Source organism: Limanda limanda, chromosome 8 (genome assembly GCF_963576545.1).
Source record: "Limanda limanda chromosome 8, fLimLim1.1, whole genome shotgun sequence".
Lineage (NCBI taxonomy): Eukaryota > Metazoa > Chordata > Actinopteri > Pleuronectiformes > Pleuronectidae > Limanda > Limanda limanda.
Window position 1 is genome coordinate 25,499,464 of NC_083643.1, and position 22,085 is coordinate 25,521,548.

The 22,085-nt window shown below is 38.7% G+C and overlaps 1 protein-coding gene across 1 annotated transcript in view; it reads right to left on the bottom strand.

Moving 5' to 3' along the window:
• Positions 1 to 1,115: 1,115 nt before the first annotated feature.
• The window catches only part of pot1 (protection of telomeres 1 homolog), a 68,096-nt gene continuing 47,126 nt past the window's right edge, over positions 1,116 to 22,085 (bottom strand). The window contains exons 12-21 of the mRNA XM_061076963.1: positions 12,762 to 12,946; positions 12,262 to 12,374; positions 10,699 to 10,725; positions 7,642 to 7,798; positions 6,947 to 7,155; positions 6,608 to 6,743; positions 4,761 to 4,843; positions 4,022 to 4,116; positions 1,894 to 1,999; positions 1,116 to 1,371 (exon numbers count right to left, since the gene is read on the bottom strand). Of these exons, the coding sequence (XP_060932946.1) occupies positions 1,229 to 1,371; positions 1,894 to 1,999; positions 4,022 to 4,116; positions 4,761 to 4,843; positions 6,608 to 6,743; positions 6,947 to 7,155; positions 7,642 to 7,798; positions 10,699 to 10,725; positions 12,262 to 12,374; positions 12,762 to 12,946 (1,254 nt within the window). The 3' untranslated portion in view covers positions 1,116 to 1,228. The remainder of the gene's footprint in view (positions 1,372 to 1,893; positions 2,000 to 4,021; positions 4,117 to 4,760; positions 4,844 to 6,607; positions 6,744 to 6,946; positions 7,156 to 7,641; positions 7,799 to 10,698; positions 10,726 to 12,261; positions 12,375 to 12,761; positions 12,947 to 22,085) is intronic.

Genomic DNA, 22,085 nt, shown 5'->3' on the forward strand with positions numbered 1-22,085 from the left:
GATGACAACAGAATGAGACACACATTATTTTTGGTCAGATAAAATCTATAAATCTTGGTAGTTATACCCAGTCTTCTATCTGCCTCTGCCTGGACAGTAACCAGGACAAGCTTCCTACTCTGACGGTCTATATGAAGACATGAGTCAATACAAATTTCATCAAGTGAACAAATAAAGGATAACTAGATCAATATTTTTGATCTATTATATTTTTTCATCCCTTTACCACTTGTACTTTGGACCCGCAAAGTATCAACATAGGTCTTTCATAAAAGTGCACCATGCTGTCAGTTGACCAGCAGATGGCAGAGCAGCACCACTGATCACCTCTGGAAAGTTCTCTGAAGATGAACAGTGACAGTTTGTATAGAAAGTGAAAACTTACCTTAAAACTCTCACTGAAAAAATGGTCTGATCCACCAGAGGCGAATATGTCCCTCTATACCCGTGCAATGAAGTCAAGAAGTCAGATTATATAGACTTCATCTGTCCATCCATTCAGGGGGCAATAATCCATCCATTTAATATACCACTTTTACTTAGAGGACTGCAGGACATTGGCTAAGAGGGGGGGTTACACCCTGGACAGGTGGCCAGGGTATTGCTTGACCAACATACATAGACAAACAGCCATTCACACTCACACCTATATGGACAATTTAGAGTCTCCACTTAACCCAACCCCATCTGCACGTTTTGGAGAAAACTCCTACAGAAACAAGGAGAACATGAAAACAGAAAGAGCCCGTGGGAACCTTCTTGCTGGTAGCGACAGTGCTAACACCGCACTGCCGCTGTAGCAAAATATCTGTTTACTTCAATGGTACCTAAAGCAACTCTCCACCTGTGAACCCCTGCATTTGTTTAACACAAAATTGTTCCAGTCCAAATACCCTCTAATGATTGAGGAGCCACAGGAGGCGAAACTTGCAGAGTAAGAAAGAGCGGTAAATTAACAGCTGTTGATTCTAATACCTGTACTGATATTGAGAATTGCAACCTGAATGTGTGCCAAACAGAATTCACTGGCTATTTGTTTGCGTCCATATACATTTCAACACTTAAAGTCACAATGTAGTCTTTTATTTTGAAAAAATCAGTAAAAGTACCCTCACATGTCAGTCAGCAGTATTTACATTTATTATCTCTTGACAATATATAAATAATACAAAATTATAAAAAAAAACTGTTCTTGCTGGTTTGACGGTGACCTCCGACCTGCTGGGGCTCAGGCGGGGTCAGGTTCAGACCATGTGGAGGAGGAGGGTCTGATGACGGAGGTGTTGCAGATCTGGTAGCAGGTTTGGTTCTGTCCCTCGTCATCCGTTGCTTGATACGCTGTCAGACACAAATTGAGCCAAGGACGCCCATCTGATGACACACAAACACAAGGTCACCCACAGCACTCAACACTAACATCTGCAAAAAACACAAACACAAAAACACTTTCCAGCTAGACTCTGCGTTATAACTGTGAGAGATTCAGATCTGAGGTTCTGGAACACAGTACCCAAGAGTCAGTAGCTTCTTTAAATCAAAACTTAAAACTTACTTTTATTGCGCTGTGTTTCCTGATTTTACCTAACTCTAGGTGGTCATACTTTTCTATCACATGTTTTGTCTTGTTTTACTTGAGGATTTATTTTAATTTTTTAAGCACTCAGTAACTTGTGCAATAAATTATCATTGTTATTCACTTCAGCTGAAATCGTAGAAGAAATTAAAAACTGCTGCTGTTCATTCTGGTTTCTTCTTATTTCTATGTTTATTGTTGTTTTCAGAATATTTATTCTTTAGCCCACAGACATTATGCGTAACAAGTAACTGGATGTTACAACTCTGTGTGAAGCTGCTGTTGCACTTAAGTTTTACACCTTAATTTGACAGATGTACCTTCAGTGCCCCCTGGTGGACAAAGGGCATCCATGGTTTGATGGATGCTTTTCTGAGCCTCCTGATTGGCTGCTGCTTCCTCCGCTTTCACTTCGAAGAACAACTCCTAATAATAGACATGAGAGAATAGAACAAAAGTGAACCAGTCAGACCATTAGCACACATTATCGTTTGTGAATGTTTTACCTTGAAAATCAGTGGCTCTTTATTTGTTCGTATGGTGAGTTCATAGGAATATGACTCATCAGATTCAAGATATGCTACTATCTTAGAAATATGTGTAAAAGATGTGCATAAACATGATGGATGCTACCTCAATGTATTTGAGGGAGAGTGCACAAGGATATTAAATTAATACAATTAATACCATATAAGGAAACAGTTCTGACCCATGCAGTGTTCATTCATAAACATGACATCAGAGTAAACTAGAATTACCGCACTAAGGTTGTATGCCTCCGCCAACCAGTGCATTTACAGTGTCCCACCCCCAGATTCATATAAGGTCTTGACCTCTGACCACTGAAATGTAATTACTTCATCTTTGGGTCCAAGTGAACATTTGTTCCAAATTTGAAGACATTCCCCCTAAGCCGATCTTACTAATGACCTTCTAATAGCTTCAGATCAGGGACTTGTGTCTGTCCTCGTTCTGTTAGTACAGTGCAGCATTCGACACAATTGACCATCAAATTTTATTACAGAGACTAAAACAGTTAATTAACATTAATGGAACTGCCCTAAACTGGTTTAAATCTTATTTTTCTGATCGCTTCCAATTTGTACAAATTAATGATGAGTCATCTGTGCGCACCAAAGTTAACCATGGTGTTCTACAGGGCACTGTGCTCGGCCCGATTTTATTCTCATTATATATGCTTCCACTAGGAAACATTATTAGGACACACTCGGTAAATTTTCACTGCTATGCGGATGAAACCCAGTTATATTTGTCAATAAAACCTGAACAAAGTAATCAATTAACTAAACTTCGAGCATGTCTCAAGGACATAAAAACCTGGATGACCTGCAATTTTCTCTTATTAAACTCAGATAAAACGGAGGTTATAATACTTGGCCCTAAACACCTTAGTGTTAATGATATAGCTGCACTAGACGACATTGCCCTTGCTTCCAATGAAACAGTCAGGAACTTGGGAGTGATCTTCGATCCTGTTTTGTCCTTTAATAGTCACTCAAAACAAATTTCTAGGACCTCCTTTTTCCACTTGCGTAATATCTCAAAAATCAGACATGTCCTTTCGCAAAAAGATGCAGAAAAACTAGTCCACGCCTTTGTTACATCGAGACTGGACTACTGTAATTCATTATTATCAGGCTCCAGCAGTAAGTCGTTAAGACTCTGCAGCTTGTCCAAAATGCTGCAGCACGTGTCCTGACGAGAACCTCACATCGTGACATCGTACTCACAAGGCAAAAACTGGGCTTTGTGTGGTCACAATGACCTTTGACCCCTAAATTATATTCAGGTCCACCTGTAGTCTAAGTGAAACATGAAAACAGAATGCCTCTGGCCAATGGCTGATGCTGGCGTGTAGGAATAACAAACGTTTTTCCAGTTTGGATGGTTGAAGTCTGGACTTTTCCATCAGTGTCAGAAGTGTAATAAAGAAATGGACTGAAGCAGCATTAAACATGCTGTTAATGCTGTCACAAGTCCCACAACAAACTGTTCTTTATAGAAATGGCCCGTTATGTCCTCTCTGATCCAAACGTTTCTGATTCTTTTCTTTAATTAGAGACTTTTTTTTCTGTTTCTGAGAGTTTAATGATGAAGACTGGTTTCTTTTCTCTGAATTCCTGACGTTATTTGAATATAACCTGTGACTTCAGTCAGACCGGATGGCTGGTGCCAACACAGCCGTAACTCATCATTACATAACTTTTCTTCTTCTTTTGTTTCATCTGCTGTTCTGTGAACCTTCCCTTAATTTTAGAACACAGCAGACGACATATTACAGAAGTTATATGAACACGAACTGTACTAAAAATGCTTATGTGACACATTTTAGTATAAGTTCAGAGAGAGGAGCTAGGAAAAGCTTCTCCCTTCTTCTTGTGAGGTGAGTCAGAGCGTGCAGGATGTTTAATGTGATCTGAAACTCACAGCGTCTCTCCACAGGAAGACCTCCAGCGTGTCAGTGGCGTCTTGCAGCTTGAGCTTCATCAGCAGGACGTACTGGAGCAGCTGGACACCAAGAGCTGCAGAGCAGAGACATTAACACGGTGTGATTTATTTCAGAGAGAGAGCTGCAGCTCCAACAGACCTGAGATCAGCCAGGAGCCTTTGAGAACTTTTACAACCTGCTGAATCAGGGAAAAAAGTAAAATGACACAAATATAAAACTCAGAGTGAGGGTGAAGAAAGGGTCACACACATTAATCTTGTGGTTACTGCAGATATGAGCTGTGACTGTGTCAGTTGCAGAATGATAATGTCTTAGGGCTGCACTTAACAAGCATAGTTACTCATTATTATTAAACACAATTTACCATCAGTCTAAGGGGACATCTTTAAATGACCTGTTTTGTTTGTCCAGACCAAAACCTAAAGATATTCAGTTTATGATAATATAAAACAGAAGGGCTGAAAATCTTTCAAATAAAATAGCTGCAACCAGAGATTGGATTTTACATCAGCTTCATTTAAGAAAACTGTTGGTTTCAATTTGTTGTATTTTTGAAAAGTATCATTTGAACATGACGTTTTCTTTCGTTAAAGTTGCAATAATTCAATTTCTTTCTTCCTTTAGGGAAGAAAGAACAAACTGAAAACACAACACTGGTGCGACTGAGTGAGGTCTACTTCCTGTGTGTCCAGAGATTGTAACCAAACTCTGTCTCACCTTCTGCGACGATCTTCTCATCGATGGCCTCGACTCCTTCAGCAAACGGATCCTTCACTGTCGCCCTCGAGCACCGCTCACACCTGAAACACAGACAGGAACTAATGAAGAATGAGCTGGAAACCTCTCAGGCCTCTGCATCGTCTCTTGTTCACAATAGAAACTCTACTTTGGCTTTAGAACAAACTTTATCTTAACAACATCCCAACCGATTGAACAAAGACCCTGCCGCTCAGTTTGCTGCATCATACGTAAGAGATCTTCTCTTTGTGATGAAGCTGTTTCCATAAACTGCTTTCTCCAAGGTCAAGAATACACTTTCAATGTCTACTTGTGAACATGGAAGAGAAGTCACCATGTGCTCAGAAAATTTCACGAGGACTGGGAGGAATCTGTGACCTGAAAGCTGCTCAACAACAACGATGAGTTACTGGTGGTGAGACAGTTCTTGTCTGTCTCTCCAGAGAAGAATTAAGTGTCTTTGTTAGTTTTGGTCGGGTTAATCGGGAAAGGGAAATTCACAAAAATACCATCTCAAGTTGGAACAACAAATCGGAAAGGCAGTGAAAATATTTCTTACATTAGTTGCAGTGTACTCATTTCTTTTGAACCAGAAAACATTATTTTACAATCATATTTAAATAGTAGCCTGTAATTTGGACTTGTCAAATGTTACACTTCTGTCATTGCAAACTGCACGTCCAATTCTAACAACCCCACACACAAAACCTTTTAGCCAATGAAGACTTCTTTATATAACAGTCATACATTGTTAAGATGTTGTTAAAACACTCTTAATACATAAATGCAATCAATATTGTTTACAGCATCCATGTTTGTACTTCCACATGGTGGAAAATTTGCTGTTTTGAGTCAGTGGAAAGTGAAGTCAGTAGCTCAGTATTCCACTTAATTTAAGGCTCATTATTAACAGACTAAATAACACCTATGCTGGCAGGTGTAAAATGAGTGTTCTCTCTGCTTGTTAGTAAGACGATGTGCTTGTGCACTGAGTGATGCACTTCTCTGTCGGCAAAGAAGCGTTTGTTTAACTCCTTTTCTTAATCCACCATTATAACAACAATCCAACAAGATGCCAAAGGGACCAGGAGACAAAATACAACCGCTCGGAACCATGCAACTGTGTCAGTGACCTTTTTTTCCCACAGTGAAGCTAACTAAATGGATTTAGACATGGACACAAATGCACGTGCATCATGAACTTAAATCTCCATGTGCGTTGTTCAGCCCCCAGAGTCGTTTATTTACCTTGGTCAAAACTACTTTCTGTGTTTCTGCCACACAATTACTCACAGATCATTTTTACTGACTACACAGATCTTGAGGTCAGTAGTAAGCATGAAGGTTACTGCAGTCAGTGTGATCAGAGACAACAATCCCTTCAACAGTGAGTCATGCACAGGTTCTGCAGGTAAGCCAAGATAACAGAGGTTCATAATATGCTGAGCAGAGGGGGAAGTAGCAACGTACAAATACTTTACTTGGGTATTTGTTTTTCTGATGAACTTTTCCTTCTATTCCCTACAGTTTTTAACACAAATATCAGCACTTTCTACCTCTTACATTTTCAAAAGTGGCTTGTTGCTTTCATTTAAATGCATTTGATGGGGATTCTAAATCAACAAAAATAATTTTTGAAGGGATCCTATCAACAATCTTTATACCACATATGTATCTTTAATGGAGTTTTTAACTTATTAAATATATATAAAAGTCAGTCATCTTCAACAAGAAAAAAAAAAGATGGCTGAAGTATCTCCTTTGTTAATGATTTGTTTAGCAGTGGCAACCAAATAGAACAAATGTCATTGAAGCTCGTCTCTGACCCGTAGTATCTCTTTCTTCCCCTGAACAGGAAAGGTGCAGACATGTCCAGCAGAGCCAGGTGACCGCCTGACGGCCTCACGGGGATGATGTTCTTGTAGCCGGCTGCCAGTCGACATGTTTCCTCCAGAGTCGAACCTGCAAAACACCACGTCTGTCACCAGGTGCTTGCTATGGGATAAAAACCTGACCGTCTTATGTGTTTTTGTGAGTTTGATGGCAGCACAGAAAATAGACCATTTTCTTTCATCTGATTAATGATTCAAATGTTTTATATGCAGAACTGTTACTTAAAAAACACCTGATCAAGGCAAATAAAAATAATTAACGATTTAAAATACCCCTGAGAAAGATGAGCTCTTCTGTTTTGCCCTCAGACATGAGCTGGGTGGACAGGTGGACACTCAGATCTCGCTTCTGAGATTCTGCAGAGTCTGCGGGGACGTCAACCTTCCCAGAGAGCAAGCACGGCGGGGGACTCCAGGATCCAGGGTCCCTGGAAGCCTTCGAAAAGACACCAGCTACCAGTTCATCATCTGGGACGTCCAGCCTGAGAGCAGAGTGTAGAATCAGAGGGAAATCTGATGTATATAAAAGTGTAGCAATCCTCAATGACTCAGACATTTTTGCTGCTCTACACGCAAATATATGAGAGATACAAAGAAGGAAAAGTAAATGAGAACAGATTTAATAAAAAAAAATCTTCTTTGGTGCCACAGTTGAATCTGTATGTTTACTTTGTAACTGAAAAGTGTTGTTCTGCCAACAGACTAGAATGGTTAAAAGGTTTGTATATATTCGAAAGTTCGATAAACCTCAATCCTTTCGGAAACATAATCACTGGCTGCTACAAATGTCTACATGTTTTTACTATATATTAAAATGAATGTGACTTTTTCATCTAACTGAGCAGAGCTGTACCAGTGGATCAGGGAAAAAGACCTTTTAATTGGCAGCATGTGCACAGGAAACAATTAACTGATTCTGTGATACTCAGTGGCTCTGTGTGTGTGTCTGTGTGTGTGCTGTTGCGTACATAGATGTGCACTTGCTGCAGTAGAGTTTCAGAGCCTGGTGGAGTCTGTGCGGCTGGTAGGATCTCAGCTGGACAGTGACGTGGTGAATTTGACCCGGTTCAGATCGCTTCAGCTCGGACAGCGTCACTGGCTGCAAGTCGTGACTGCAGCTTCTCTCTGGCAAGGACACAACAAATCATCCAGTTAATAGACATATAGACACAAACAGACATTTTTGATGCCATGTGGAAAGATACACCTGGGAAACACAGCCTGTACCGACTGCCCATGTTCCAATCTAAAAACAAACATGTTCGAGGCTTAAATTATAATTTACCATACAACTAATTTAGGGAAATGGTTTAGATGATGCACTGATGTAAAAATACACAATTAACAGTAAAAGCTCACACATCTTTAAAACTACTGTTAGAAGAAACCACAATGTTGTCTAAAATGTTGGTTTCAGTTTGACTGAGTGAAGTTAATGTTTAGGTAGTATAAAAATAAGTTAAATAATTCTTAAAGGTGACATGTTTGTTAAAATGTCTAAATTTCTACTTTGGAAATCCACATTTACATTTTTACTGTATAAATTTGGAGATTTTTCAAGGTAAAGTGCAACATGTGTACAATCAAATCAGTTAGATTTGATGCACAATGTTGGACTTTACTTTGGAAAATCTCTTAATTTATACTATAAAAATGTTTGATCTTCAGTATGTAGGTAGTCAGAGAGGTCCTGAACACAGGCATATCCGTCTCTCTCTGAACTTATTGAGCAAAGTGTTTTTATAGAACTTTTAAATATCCAGAAATGATATATTCCACAGTGAAAATGTTGGACTTTACTTTGAAAAATCTCTTAATCTGTACAGTTAAAATGTTTAATATTCAGTATGTAGGTAGTCAGAGAGGTCCTGAACACAGGCATATCAGTCTCACTCTGAACTTATTGAGCAAAGTGTTTTTATAGAACTTTTAAATATCCAGAAATAATTTAGTCCACAGTTGAAATGTTGGACTTTACTTTGAAAAATCTCCAAATCTATACAGTAAAAATGTTTAATCTTCAGTATGTAGGTAGTCAGAGAGGTCCTGAACACAGGCATATCAGTCTCACTCTGAACTTATTGAGCAAAGTGTTTTTATAGAACTTTTAAATATCCAGAAATAATTTAGTCCACAGTTGAAATGTTGGACTTTACTTTGAAAAATCTCCAAATCTATACAGTAAATATGTTTAATATTCAGTATGTAGGTAAGGGTTTTTACAGTACATTGAAATATCCAGAAATTAGCTACTTGAAGCTAAAAATGTGTGACTTTCATCTTGTAATTAATAGTCAAAATTCTATTCATAAAAATGACGTGGAGACAATATACACTCCTTGTGAATATCATCCAATCCATTTCATTTTCAATTATGCATTTTGTACATGCTCCATGTCAACAGTTTATTTTGAAAAAACGCTTTGGATGCGTTTACCATAAATGTCAGTATATGCGCCCAGTAGAATTTCTGTGTCGGCTGATTTGACCACAGAGGCGCGAGTGTCGGCTGGCTTGACCGCACTTCACTGAGCAGTAAATGGTTCAGTCAACTCTGCAATAGGTATTTTATAATACTTTAAATAATACACACACAGCATTGGTGTGGTTCTCAGCGTCACTCTGAGGTCTGTAGAAGTTGAAGCGGCGGCAACTGAGTTAATATTAGCAACGCTAGCAGTAACGTTACTAGCTTCAGCTGTCGTACCCGGCGAATTTACACTTCCCCATTGCCTATTCCTTCGCAGCCATAAACATAATTAATAGCGCACTATTTGCAGCTAGCCATCCTCTACATGGATGATTCAACAACGACAAGCGGTATTCGCCCTGCGGTCTCGCGCTCTGAGACAGACGTTGCCGCCGCTCGAGGTCCGTCCCCGCTTGAACGCCAGGTATTTTTTTGTTGTGCTATTGTGAGGACTACAATAAGTGAATTCACATAAACCATTAACAACTTTTGACAAATATGCCATTCACATCGAAAAAACAACACATCTGTAAGCTATTTTATTTAGTGGCTTTATTGTGGAAAGTTGATGTGTAGTTCCTGTTATCAGCAGGGTGTTGGTTGGGACTCTTGTTTTGAAGGGGGCTTCTAACGGAAAGGGGTGTTGTCGAGAGAGAAGTTTTGAAATGTGAATGAAAATAAACAGGTGTGATTTCCCGATTCAATAACCATCTCTCGTGTCCTTTTTCGTCTGAGGCCTGACAGTATAAGAGGGAAAAACCATCGGCTACACATCTAAAGAGTCTTGAATTTGAAAAAGATTCAGGCTTTTTAATACATTTTAAGGGTCTTGATTTTCCCTAAATTGATATATCAACTTTAAATACTTTCCAAGACCCTGCATATAACCTGTTCCAGTGTTCATTTTTCAATATGTTCAAATTCGGACTGTAAAACAAATATATGTACAGTGTTTACCGGCTCTGTCAGTAATGCTCCTCTGCACTGTAGTATTCCTGATCTCCAGGAGTTGCACATTGCTGTACATAGGCAAATGGACTTCAACAATGTGCTGATTGTTTAACACAATGCTCTCAGGTAATGACCCATGTGGAATCAAATATTACTGCGTTGAGTATTGTTTAATTCTTGTGTCATTTTTAATTGTTCCACCATGTATTTTCCTTCCCTGTGTTGTCTGGAGTTTAAGATTATACTTTTAGAGAGTGCTGCATACAAGATTTGGCTTCTTCCCTCCATATTTATGCTCTGCTATTGGATGTTAAGAATATTGAATTTGTCACGCATCATTAAAGTCCCTCAAATCTATAAGCTCTTATGCAAACAGATAAAATGTTACAAGCGCAGTTTACTATCAGTGCATTGATCTACACAGGCTATTAATGAGTCTGCAGAGGTGGTCGGCACTTTAAATATATTCCTACCTGAAAGAAAAGGACAATAAGTGACACTTAATCAGATTAGATATAAACAAACCACTAATCCTCAAAAGCTTCTCATACATTTTCCATTTGTTGTGTAAGACATGTTGAGTGTCTGCATTGTGGTTTCTTACCTGTGCTGCACTCTGCTCTTTCACCATCTGAAAACACAAACAGAAACCATTAAGGACTGAACCAGACACACAAATATACAAATCAATAAGGAATAATAAACACACTGTTTACTACTGAGTTGCTACTGCTGAGGGACATTTTTTATCACCCGATCTTCATATAGGAAGGCTTAAAACAGGGACAACTGGCTCTGCTGTTTAACTCTGAAAGTAAAAAGTAGGTGCATCTTCTTCCTTGTTAAAATAATATTTTACAACGAGGATGTAATATTCAAAGCAGATGAAGGCAAACATATATCAAAGCAAAATGCCAAACCAAAAATCTGAGAATATGTAAGTAAATACATTATTCTGAAATAAGATCTCTTTGAATCTGAGATGTGAGAAAGAATCTTGAATTTTCAAGATAACAACAACAATACGACAGTTTGATTTCATTCATTCAAATCTTTTTTTCTTCTTCACATAACGACTCTGGTATCTTAGATTTTAAGTAGGTTTTAAAAAAGAACATTTGTACACTGCGCCGTAAGAAACTGTGTCACAGATATTTTGTCTTCTCAGAGTTACACAACAACAACAGACATGTGGCCTGCAGGTCTGGAGACAGAGCTTTTTAAAAGAAGAGTAGTTTTTAAAGCTACAGCTATTTGTACTTGGAAACCTTCAGGTCACGCATCTAATGGAGGCAGCTCCCTGCTGATTCAGTACATCCATCTTATATTCCACCCATCACTCCATCCATCCTTTCTTCAGCAGAGAGACTGGTTGTCTCTTGTCTCCTGTTTTAACTCGTCAGCTCCTGCACATCAGGCTGTTTTCTGGCTGCTGGCAAAGATGCCTTTTGAGCAGCCACTACACTCATTCTTTCATGTTGTTATTTTCGTGAGGCAGTCAAAATATTTAAGTTTTTCTTCCAGTCATCTGTAAGAAGCCACTGTGAAAGAGAGTCATTGTAGAAAACTAGACTTTTCATCAGCCATAGTGGCAGCTCTGAGAAGTGGTACAACTACACTGGTGCTTTGGGCTAATTGCACAGTGCTATTGTAATAGAGTTCAGCAGTGGAGCAGATTCTCTGAACTTTCTCTGAAGGTGGTGCATATATGAACGCTATTGTCCGGATCAGGGCCTCCAGATTGTCTGCAGACTTTCTCCACCTGGTCCCATAGTAAAAAGTCTGCGGAAAGTTGAGAAAATCTGATGTGAGAACACAAAAACAAGAAAAAAAACAATTATCTCCCGGTGAAAAAGCGGAGCCACACTCGTAGAAGACACCGACCAAGATGTCAAGAGAATGACTAAGTGATCTCAGCAGAAGAATCAATATGTTACTTCCTGCCTCTGCCTGCTGCAACTGGCTGCGAAACCTTTCGCCTGAATGAAGCAGAGGATTTGTTGCTGTTCTGTACGCTTCTTTGCAGAGAACTTCTTTGTGCACTGCATTGTGCATGTGAGACAATCAAACAGTGGATAAAGTCCGGACCCAATTCTCAAGACTTTATTCGCAGGTCATGTCTAAAAACGACTAGAGAGAGAGAGAAGATGAGGAAAACTGTCTGTACCTACAGAGTGCTCTGTCAAATTTAGAGACTCTGGCGGAGTGCTCCAGATTTCCATCAATTCCGAGTCGCTCAGAACATCTTCGGCGGCGTCGCTTGAGAACGCCTCAAGGGTTCTACACATACATTGGGAAGGATAAAAAAATTATCTCATGTAATGGGAGCACCACTCACATTCCAGTAAACTAAGTCAAATACTTTGGTACGTTTACATTAAAATACCACCATTCAAAATGTATTATTTTATTATATTTGAAAACAAATCTAAAATCTTCAAAAACAAAAAAATTCTTTTCGATTCAAGTTTGAAATTTGGGACCAGTAAAATACACTTTTTTTATATTATAGTGAAACAAATCTTTTCTGTAATATTCACTGATAATGCATTCTGCCAAAATGTGTCAACTTGCACACGCCTTGTCTGCACCAACAGCCAGATGAAGTCGTTTTCTACAATGACTTGATTTTTAGCCTCAGTAATATACTGTATGTCCCTGTTGTACCTTTTCAGCTCCTGCACGTCACTGCTGTTTTCTGGAAGGACCCGAATCCCCCTTCCGTACGCCGTCCCACCGTGCAGATGAAAAGCCAGGTGATCCACCTCCTCTGATTGGCTGCTGGTGAGGCCAGGTACCTTACTGGACCCTGAAATGGCTCGCAGGTTGTAGATCCTCAGAAAGTCTCCGGGCTGGTGGGACAAACAATAAAGTTAAAGACACAAATTAAATCTACCAAAAAGTTAAGAAATTAATGGAAAATCAATCAGAGAGTTCAAGGTTCGTTCTGAAAAATATAATTTTAGTGCCTAAAAAATCAAGTTAAATTAAATTGAATGTGCATTATGACATAATGGAGTATTATTTCAAAGAGTGGTTCAACCCAGGTTTACAAAGCGCTTCCCAAATTGTCTCTCATTCAGCACAGCTGCCCTGTGAGCTGCCAGTAGCCATCAGCAACAATTTGTGGCTCAGTGTCTCGCTCACTGATCCCGATGTGTCCCACATTAACCGCAGGTCGAACCTCTAACCCTGCGTTTAATGGAGCACCTGCTCAAATGGAGGAAAACCATTAATTTTCTATTAAACTTTCATGAAGTTGGAGGACGTTTGACAAATAGATTTTTTTGTTAACATTTTGCGGAGAGAAAGCAAACTGTCCAAACAACCCCAAAATGTTGTGTTTCTCATTTGTCTCGACTGCTTCTTCTTCTCTCACTCAGGTCGTATCCTTTTGTCTTATTCATCCCACGTAAGGTGAAAGGAGGAGCTGTGAGGAGAAGATGCAAAGTGAAAGGAAATGAGATGACCTTTCCTCCGACTGAAGCAACTGAAGTTGGATTCTTGTGAAGTGAGCTGGATCGGTCTGCAGGTGTTAAGAGCTTGTTGCATTGTAGTTTGTATTTGCACAGCTAATGTGAGGTAAGTAATAATGATGCAGCAGTGTAGTGATGGCCTCAAATGACAAAAGTGAATCTAAATTAAATAAACATGCGTACATTCATTAAAAATGCAAAATGCATTTGTATTGTGAACAGATCCTTTAAACCACAGTTTGTCTGCCTCGACAATAAAAGTCAACAAGAACATTTTTCAATTAAATGCATTTGCAGTTTTTGATCTGCTTTGTAAATGTATGATGTAATTATCCAGTTTATAATGAGAATGTTAAATCATTTATAGAAATTAATATTTGCGTATTTGTCTCAGGGAAAGAGGAAATCATGGGAATGCATCTTGTGTCAAAATCTACTGTCTCCATGATACACAGGGATTATCAATCAGATAGAAACTAAAACAAAAACAATCTTTGTGATGATTTATGCAAGTTATTAACTATTATTAATCAGACAGTTAATTCAACTAAATGTTGAGTGAGAATACAAACAAAATTAGTTGAAATCAGTTATTTGTACTGGTACGAGACTGCAATAATGAGAAATCACATCCAGCAAATACCTGGCATCATAATAAGTTACTGAAGGCAGGTCAAATATTCTAATTGTTCTCAACCAACTCCACAGAGCTAAATGTGGTGCTTCAGGAGCAGTAGTTTGTGTGGGGTCGGGGTCTCCCTGTACTGTAGACTTTGGGCTATTTGACTTTGCAGAAATTTTACGTATGAATAACCTACATAACACACTAGAGGAAAGAAAAACTGAAAAAAACACAATATGTCTTCATCAAGTCATTAGGAAGTTTCATGACATATTTGGATTTCAAAAAATTATTACAGATGGATGAAAATACCAATCAGTATATTCTGCGGCATTACATGCCATGGGATGAAAATTGTGACAGCATCGTACATTTTTACTTCACATCATATGTGATATGTGTTCATATACACCATATTGATATTATATATCACTTTATACAATAACATTGTCTTTTGCACACTCTGTCTACATATTCTTAGACTCTTAGTATATTATATTACCTATTGTATAGTCAAATACTTATATTCATATTCATACTTCTACTATATATCATATCATACTCTCTGTATATTCTTGTTTACGTAAGTCTATATACACATATTTATACATGTGTACATGTTATAAATACTATTATTATACCACCATTACTATTATATATACTGTGCTGCCATTATTACCATATACTGCTTTTATATTGGTATAATTACTATCATATATAAATATATATTATGTTATATTATATACTATATATACTGTACTATTCTTATATACTGTCTAACAATACCATTACCATCATATCATCAGTACTTTTACCATCATCTTGCCAATGCACCTTATCTATCTATTTTATTGTATTCTAACAATACCATTACCATCATATCATCAGTATTACCATCATCTTGACACTGCACCTTATCTACCTATTTTATTGTATTTTATCTTGTGCTTCTGTTTTTTATTCTTTCTACCTCAATATTTTTAATTTTATTCTATTGTATTGTATTGTATTTTATTGTATTCAAATATACCGGCTGCTATGACAACTTAATTTCCCTTCGGGGATGAATAAAGTACTCTATCTATCTATCTATCTTGTGCCATAAAAGGGAGCATGAAGACATAACAAGGAACGCCTTTCACATTACACTTGTAATTATAGTTTAAATGAATCTCTAATATTTTGGACCCCCATGTATGTAAAAAACCAAACCAGCATCTCCTGTAATCAGCTCCTCTCTGACACAGTGAGGGCAACTGAACCTGCTTCATACAGATTTATCCCAAAACTGCATCACACTGTTGCAGGTGTTCCTATTTTTCAGCTTGGTCCATATGAACATCATCAGGCTTTAATGAATCAGCAGATGGCGATGTTGCACCAATCCTACAGGCAGTGCAGTAACAATGGTTGAGAGGCTGCTCAAAGGACTTGGTTTTGAGGTTTTGTCATTTTCATTATTTTTTTCCAGTCTGTCAGTTCTCCGTCACGACGAGCCTGCAGCCGAGAGAAATCTGTTCCCACTCTCATCATCAGCGAACGCTTCACTGAACTGTCAGAGGGACTCACTCTGTTCGCTGAGGCCTTTATACTGTTTTTTTACATTGCAGGGTTTAGTCAATACGAGCCATAGATATATACATTTATATGACCTTTAATTGCATTATGGATGGAGAGCAAAGGAATGTCTCAGAAAGAGAATCATCTATAAGCTGCGGCTTCATGTGAATCAATTTTCTCAGTTAACCCCCGTGAACTTGGAGTCAGTGTCAGAGTGGATTAACTAGTTGAGCTGCTGAGGCCTGTGCTCTTCTTACGGTCCACATGAAAAGCGGCGAAATGAACTGGGAAGACTGGAGATAATTTTATTATCTGGAATTATCCTTTAAACCGGAAAGATTTCCACATATCTGGATGTTACTTTGGAACTGACAGAGAAGAGACGTTCGGAAATTTTACTCAATTCAATAACTGGAAAAAATAAGAATTTAACCTTGATTTGCTTCTTGTCTGTGCTGTGATCTGTAAACAGAATATAAAACAATGGGAAGAACAACAGATCGCCAGGTTATCTAGACAAAGCTCCTGAAGTCAAATGAAATGTTAAATGGGGTGCAGACTCATTTTCACCCCAAGATATTTGGAATGTGTGTATGTATGTAAAATATAATTAGGGCACGAGCACCAAACGGTGGGAGGGCCTATTGAAATTGAAATGATTATTATTATAATTTTTCTGACAAAAGAAGGGGCTTTTTGAGGGCTTTAACATGCTCAACTACTTACCAAACTTAGAAAGTTGTAAAGATTTACGTATTCTGGGCCACTTTGAAATGGGAGTGGCAAAATGGCTCAACATCGCCCCCTGGAACACAGCCCCTAAGTTTCCCTTTGACCGATCTTCACAAAAAAGTCTCAAGGGGCATTATATAAAACGCAACAGGAAGCCCGCCATTTGGCATTTAGTGGCCTTTTTTTAAAAATTTGTACTTTGACGAACTTGGCCCAGGGCTTTCATCAGATTAACTTCAAGCGACTAAATAAATACATCTGCAAAACATTTACCAAAAGAAGGAAAAATAAAAGATAAAGAAAAATAAAACTCAAGAATGTCAGGAAATGAAGCAGCCTCAGTCAGCCACTCCATCCCTCAGCCGCACATGCATACATCACCTATCATTTCAAAACATCCCATCGTGTCTAATAAATCCAGGTAAAAGACAGGAAGATTTTTGTCACGCAAGAAACTTCTCTATTAACAGATCCATGTTGCTCTCCAACTGAGACTCATCAATATAATTCTTTAAATCATTCCTTTTAAACACTGATTAGAAATCATGCCATCTTGTTTGTAAGAGACGTGGAGTTGGTGAGGAACAGACTTGGGAGCAGTGGTCTGTTAGGGTTAGCCTTCAGCCTAGTGCGTAGCCTGGCTTGTTTCCTCTCCCTCCGCCTAAACAGAGGCTTTCCCAACCTGACACAAATCGTTGCTCTGACTTCGTAGATAATCTGTCCCGTTGACCGACATTGAGAATAGTTTATTAAAAAAAAGGCAGCAATATAAAAATAAGACTGTTTCATAACCAGTAAAAAACTCCTAGTAGAGGATTTAATTTATCTAATTGTATATATGCTTTCATTTTAGCTCCCTTCATCTTCAGCAGCCCTTCCTAAGTACATGGGGAAACATTATAATTGAATATGAATCATTAAATCTGCAAATTTCATTGCGGCAGGAAGCACACTATGAGACCCTAAAGACAATATTTTAGTTTTTAGAATCCCAGTCCCTGTATGGATATATTTAGTCTCCGGAGACCTGGATGTTTAGCAGAATGAGACAGAAGAAATCAACTCTGGGTACCTCGAGCCTGGCTGTGTTTCACGGAGCTACACAAGAGTTTAGCTGAATTCATGGTTTGAGTTTGGGTACACAGGTGTAGGGAGAACTGAGAGAGTGACTAATGCTTTAAGATGGTGAGAAAACAGAGGACAGACAGCAGGGGCAAACAAAGGCGGTGCCATGTGGCGTTGGCTCTGGCCAAGCGTGATTATAGGGAAGAGACATTCAGCCGTAAGAAGCAGCTCTAAGTTTAAATCAGAACGTGACTCATCTGAGTCCCTTTCTGAGGTTGATTTTGTAAAGAACAAAGTGGAGCTGCAGTTCATACAACACCTTTTTTTGTAAGACATAAGAGAGGGAGTCCCAGGTCTCTGTGTACAGACAGTAATAGATTCCCTGGTGTTCACACAGTTTCCTTCATCAATTCAAATACAGAGTTTATGAAATCGTGCTAGAAATGTCAACTCTGCTTCAAGACCGTAACACACTCTCTTGAGATGATAATGGACAACCAGATGTCCACACATGGAGGTCTTTTCCAAAAGGAAATGGGTTTGTCACTTCTCACTTCAACCGATCCGATGCTTAATGTTGGGCTAATTGAAGAACACTTGGATAAATCCAAGTTAATGTTTGTGCAAAATCAGACAGGATTCCCTCAAGGCATTCACAATGTAAACTAGCTTTGTCTGAGTCTCAGTGACCTTGACCTTTGACCACTAAAATCGAATCGGTTCATTCTTGAATCCAAATGAATGTTTGTAACAAATTTGAGGAAATTCCTTCAAGGCGCTCTTGAGATGTCATGTTCACAAGAATGGGACGGACGCACAAACAGAAGGATTGATTGACAACATAAAAACATAATGCTTGCAGGCTCTGGCTGACGCATGATTGCTCCCCAAAAGATAAAACAAAGCGCCGTTATTGTCCCTGGTTGGCTGTAGTACAGGTCATAAACATAGCCTCCTCCATGTTAGCAGATGGGACATGGACCAAATTAAATTGTCTATGTACAATTCAAAAAAAGTTAAAGTACTTATTTATCCAGTAGGTGTTGTGGTAATTACTTATTTTATACTATGAAAGCAGGGTGAAATATTATGATTGACAGCTGAGATTGACTCTAGACTGGTCGACCATGTGTATTGATGGGTAAGTCATTATGAGTGTAAATTGACAAGAGCAGGTTAATACTGTTTAAGATTTAGAGGAACGTGACCTTGGCTGTCTGTACCTTAGACCTACAAATTATGTCTACTTTTCACTGCTGGTGGCAACTTTGCCAAAGCTCAGAAGTCAGTGTGTCCTAGGTGCATCAGCAGGTGGTGGGAAAATGTGTTTTTCAGTCAGTCAGCCCTATCTCGATGACAGCCGGTTCATCCACACTGGTACAAAGATGAGATGCAACATCTCTTCTGTACTGGCCTCTCTTCACAGGTTATCACTGAAGTACAGAATTGGTTTTAGGATATATATATATCGTGTATATATATGTCTGTTTGTTTGCAAGATTAAACAAAGAATTTCAAAGATTACCTGGAAACTTGGTGGAAGGAGGCGGTTTGGATCAGGGATGACACCATTACATTTTGATGGGAATCCAAATAAGGAGCCAATCCAGGAATATTTTTTCCATTTACTTTAACATTGTGAGAGAGGGTGCCTTTCAAACATTTGACCATTTCCCAAGGGAACAAATCATTGATCTTGATGAAAAAAATCATGGAACTAACATCTATGAGGGTGTAAAATTTAGTGCAGCTTGGAGCCACTAAATCCATCTACAGTCCATATACAAAAATCCATCTACAGTAGGGCTTGGTATTTGAATATCAACTGTCAATTTCTTGACTTCCTGTCTTGATAGTGCAAAATGAATTTACACTGTACTACTTAGCTCAGGAGAAAAGAGAAAATCACCACGTCTCCATCATCACCTCAGTTGACATAGCAACCAGCAGCAGGGGAATCAGTGATATTGTGTCAGCTTTGTGACTCTTCGACTAATCAGATCATTCAGCTGAAACTACACTTTGTATAATGGGCCATTATTACTATCAGCATGTGTACAGGGTGCGTTCAGGGGCCGTAGGACACAACTCAGATAGCAATCAGCCTGTATGACAGAAAATGGCTCCCTTCAGCTTCCCCTGAAAATAAAAAAAAAATATTTTTAAAGAGATGGAGGGAGCAAAGTGGAGCAGCCTGTGGCGGCTTCTGTAAGTACTTGATCTGTATGAAAACTAAACACTCCACCGTCCACCCTCCGCCCGACAGCCAAGACGCTGCTGTCTCATGGTATTAGTGCTGCTTGGCTGCTCAGTGAAAAGAGATTCCTTAAAATTCTAAAGATTGCTTTGGGCTTCCACGGCTACTCGTTGAGCTGAGGCTCAATAAAGTCGCCAAAAAAATTGTGCTCTCGCTGAGAGGAAGAAACATTCATTTCACAGCGGAGTCCTTATGGAGCAGCAGGAAATGGGCTTTAAAAGGCAGACAGATACAGACTTATTCAACAGGCGGGCACTTTGTACAGGAAAATCTACTCGATGGGGGGATGTGACGGAAATACAACAAAAATTCTGTTAAAAAATCTCAACTACACTCAGATATTAAAACACTTTGAACTCTTTTCAAAGAGTCTAAAATACTGTGCAGTCCTAAAGCTTATTTAAATCTGAGAAGGTCCTTTACATTATATTAATTTGGTGTTTTAGCAGTAAATTTAATATTAATTTTATCCAAAACAAATAAAAGTTTAACACAATATAACACAAACGTTTTTTAACCTGGGGCCATTAAATGTGTGGTTTTCTTCTTAAATGTATAATACTTTAACTGTCATTGGCATTCAGCGAAACATGAGATGATATGTATATCATATATTTAAAACTAATACTCCCTGCTATTCATTTTAGCCTGCATATCCATTGTTTTTTCTAAATGTTAACAGTTTAATCACTCATAATGACTAAAACCGTTACTGGCTACCACTAAATATATGTTATGTTATAATGTATAGAATAATAGAGTTGAATGATATTGCTTCTGACAGAGTTCAGCCCACTCTTCCTTAAACATCACTCACTTTCTTCATCTATAGCAAGTAATGTTCTATTTCATTGATTAATGACAATTTCATCTAAAGCAAATTACTGGATAAGGTTATCATGTACAATAGATAGCAATTTTCAAAAAATTATTACATTTTACACAAGTTTAAACAACAACGTGAAACCAGCTTTATATATTGGGCATCTGGCTCAAACCAATGTCGACCGACCACTACTCAATATGGCTTAGCCCCTGGTTTATCCAAGACTGTTTAGAGAGGTTCTGTGTTGCTTCTTTTCCCTCTTCATGAATAAAAGACTGCCAGAGAAACCCAAGCCCTTCAGCGAGGTTTAAACTGGTGAACAAACTTTGACCATTTGATTGTACACAAACATTCATTTTCTTGTTCAAATGGTTATTAAAAGTAAGATGCCGGATGCAGGAAAATGCTGGAAAATAAAATAAAAAAAACCCCTGTAAACTCTGCTCCACAGATTAGACATCACACCCCACTCCCACTCCCACCCATAAATCTGTCCAGAGCTGTATCATCTAAATAAATTATCTGTACATAGGATGAAGACAGACGAGAGCTGTGTAATGAAGCGTCAGTGTGAATGTGGATCTGATCTCTCGCTTGTGTGAGTGAGGCTTTGCTGCCTTTTCAAGCGCCAGAAGAAGCAGCGTTTCTGTTGCGGTCGGCGGTTATCGGTGGGGAGGGGGCGTTTCAAGCCTGCGGCCCGGTATAAAGTCTCATTTTCCTCATAGCTTTGTTCACTAAACAGGAAACCGTGTGGGAGTAAAGAGCATGCCACATTAGAGCTGGACCCTCCCCCCAAAAACATTCAATGACATGAAAATGTGCACTTGGTCGACCGTGAGTGTTAAAAATGAGATCATGAGCGGAAGCTGTCGGAGCTAAGCACAGACTGAGGAGATCACGGGGACATCGTGAATATAATAATAATGGTTTAAACTTCCATCACAATGTTTCTGGATGGATGTGTTTAAGAAAAGAAAAAATAAACAGCGCTGTACTAGAAGGCTGCTGTTCGAGCCAGACCTCTAATGCCCTATCTCGCCATGTCAAAGGAGCGTTTCCCATATTCTAATTTGTCCTGCCCCAGTTTCATAAAGATGGAAAGAAAATCATTTCCCATACGCGAGAGTGTTAACTTGATCTTTTTTTTGCTCCACTTCTGCATCGTATAGCTGTGTGCAGGATTATTTGCCGCGTTTTCGCTTACGCTATCATCCATGAAGTTATAACTGTCCATGCAGACAGTCGGACATCATAGTTTCAGTATAATAATAAAAAACAATAGTAATATTGTTTAAACAATTTTTAGTTAGTTGTGGTTTATGCTTTTGTTATGAAGGTTCTGAGCACCAGGTTGTATTATGGTTAGGCAGGCATAGGCAGCCAGATACCAGGAAAGGTTCATGGTAAAAACGTGATGCCTGTCTGGACAACAAACTCATTCCCTGCGTTAGAT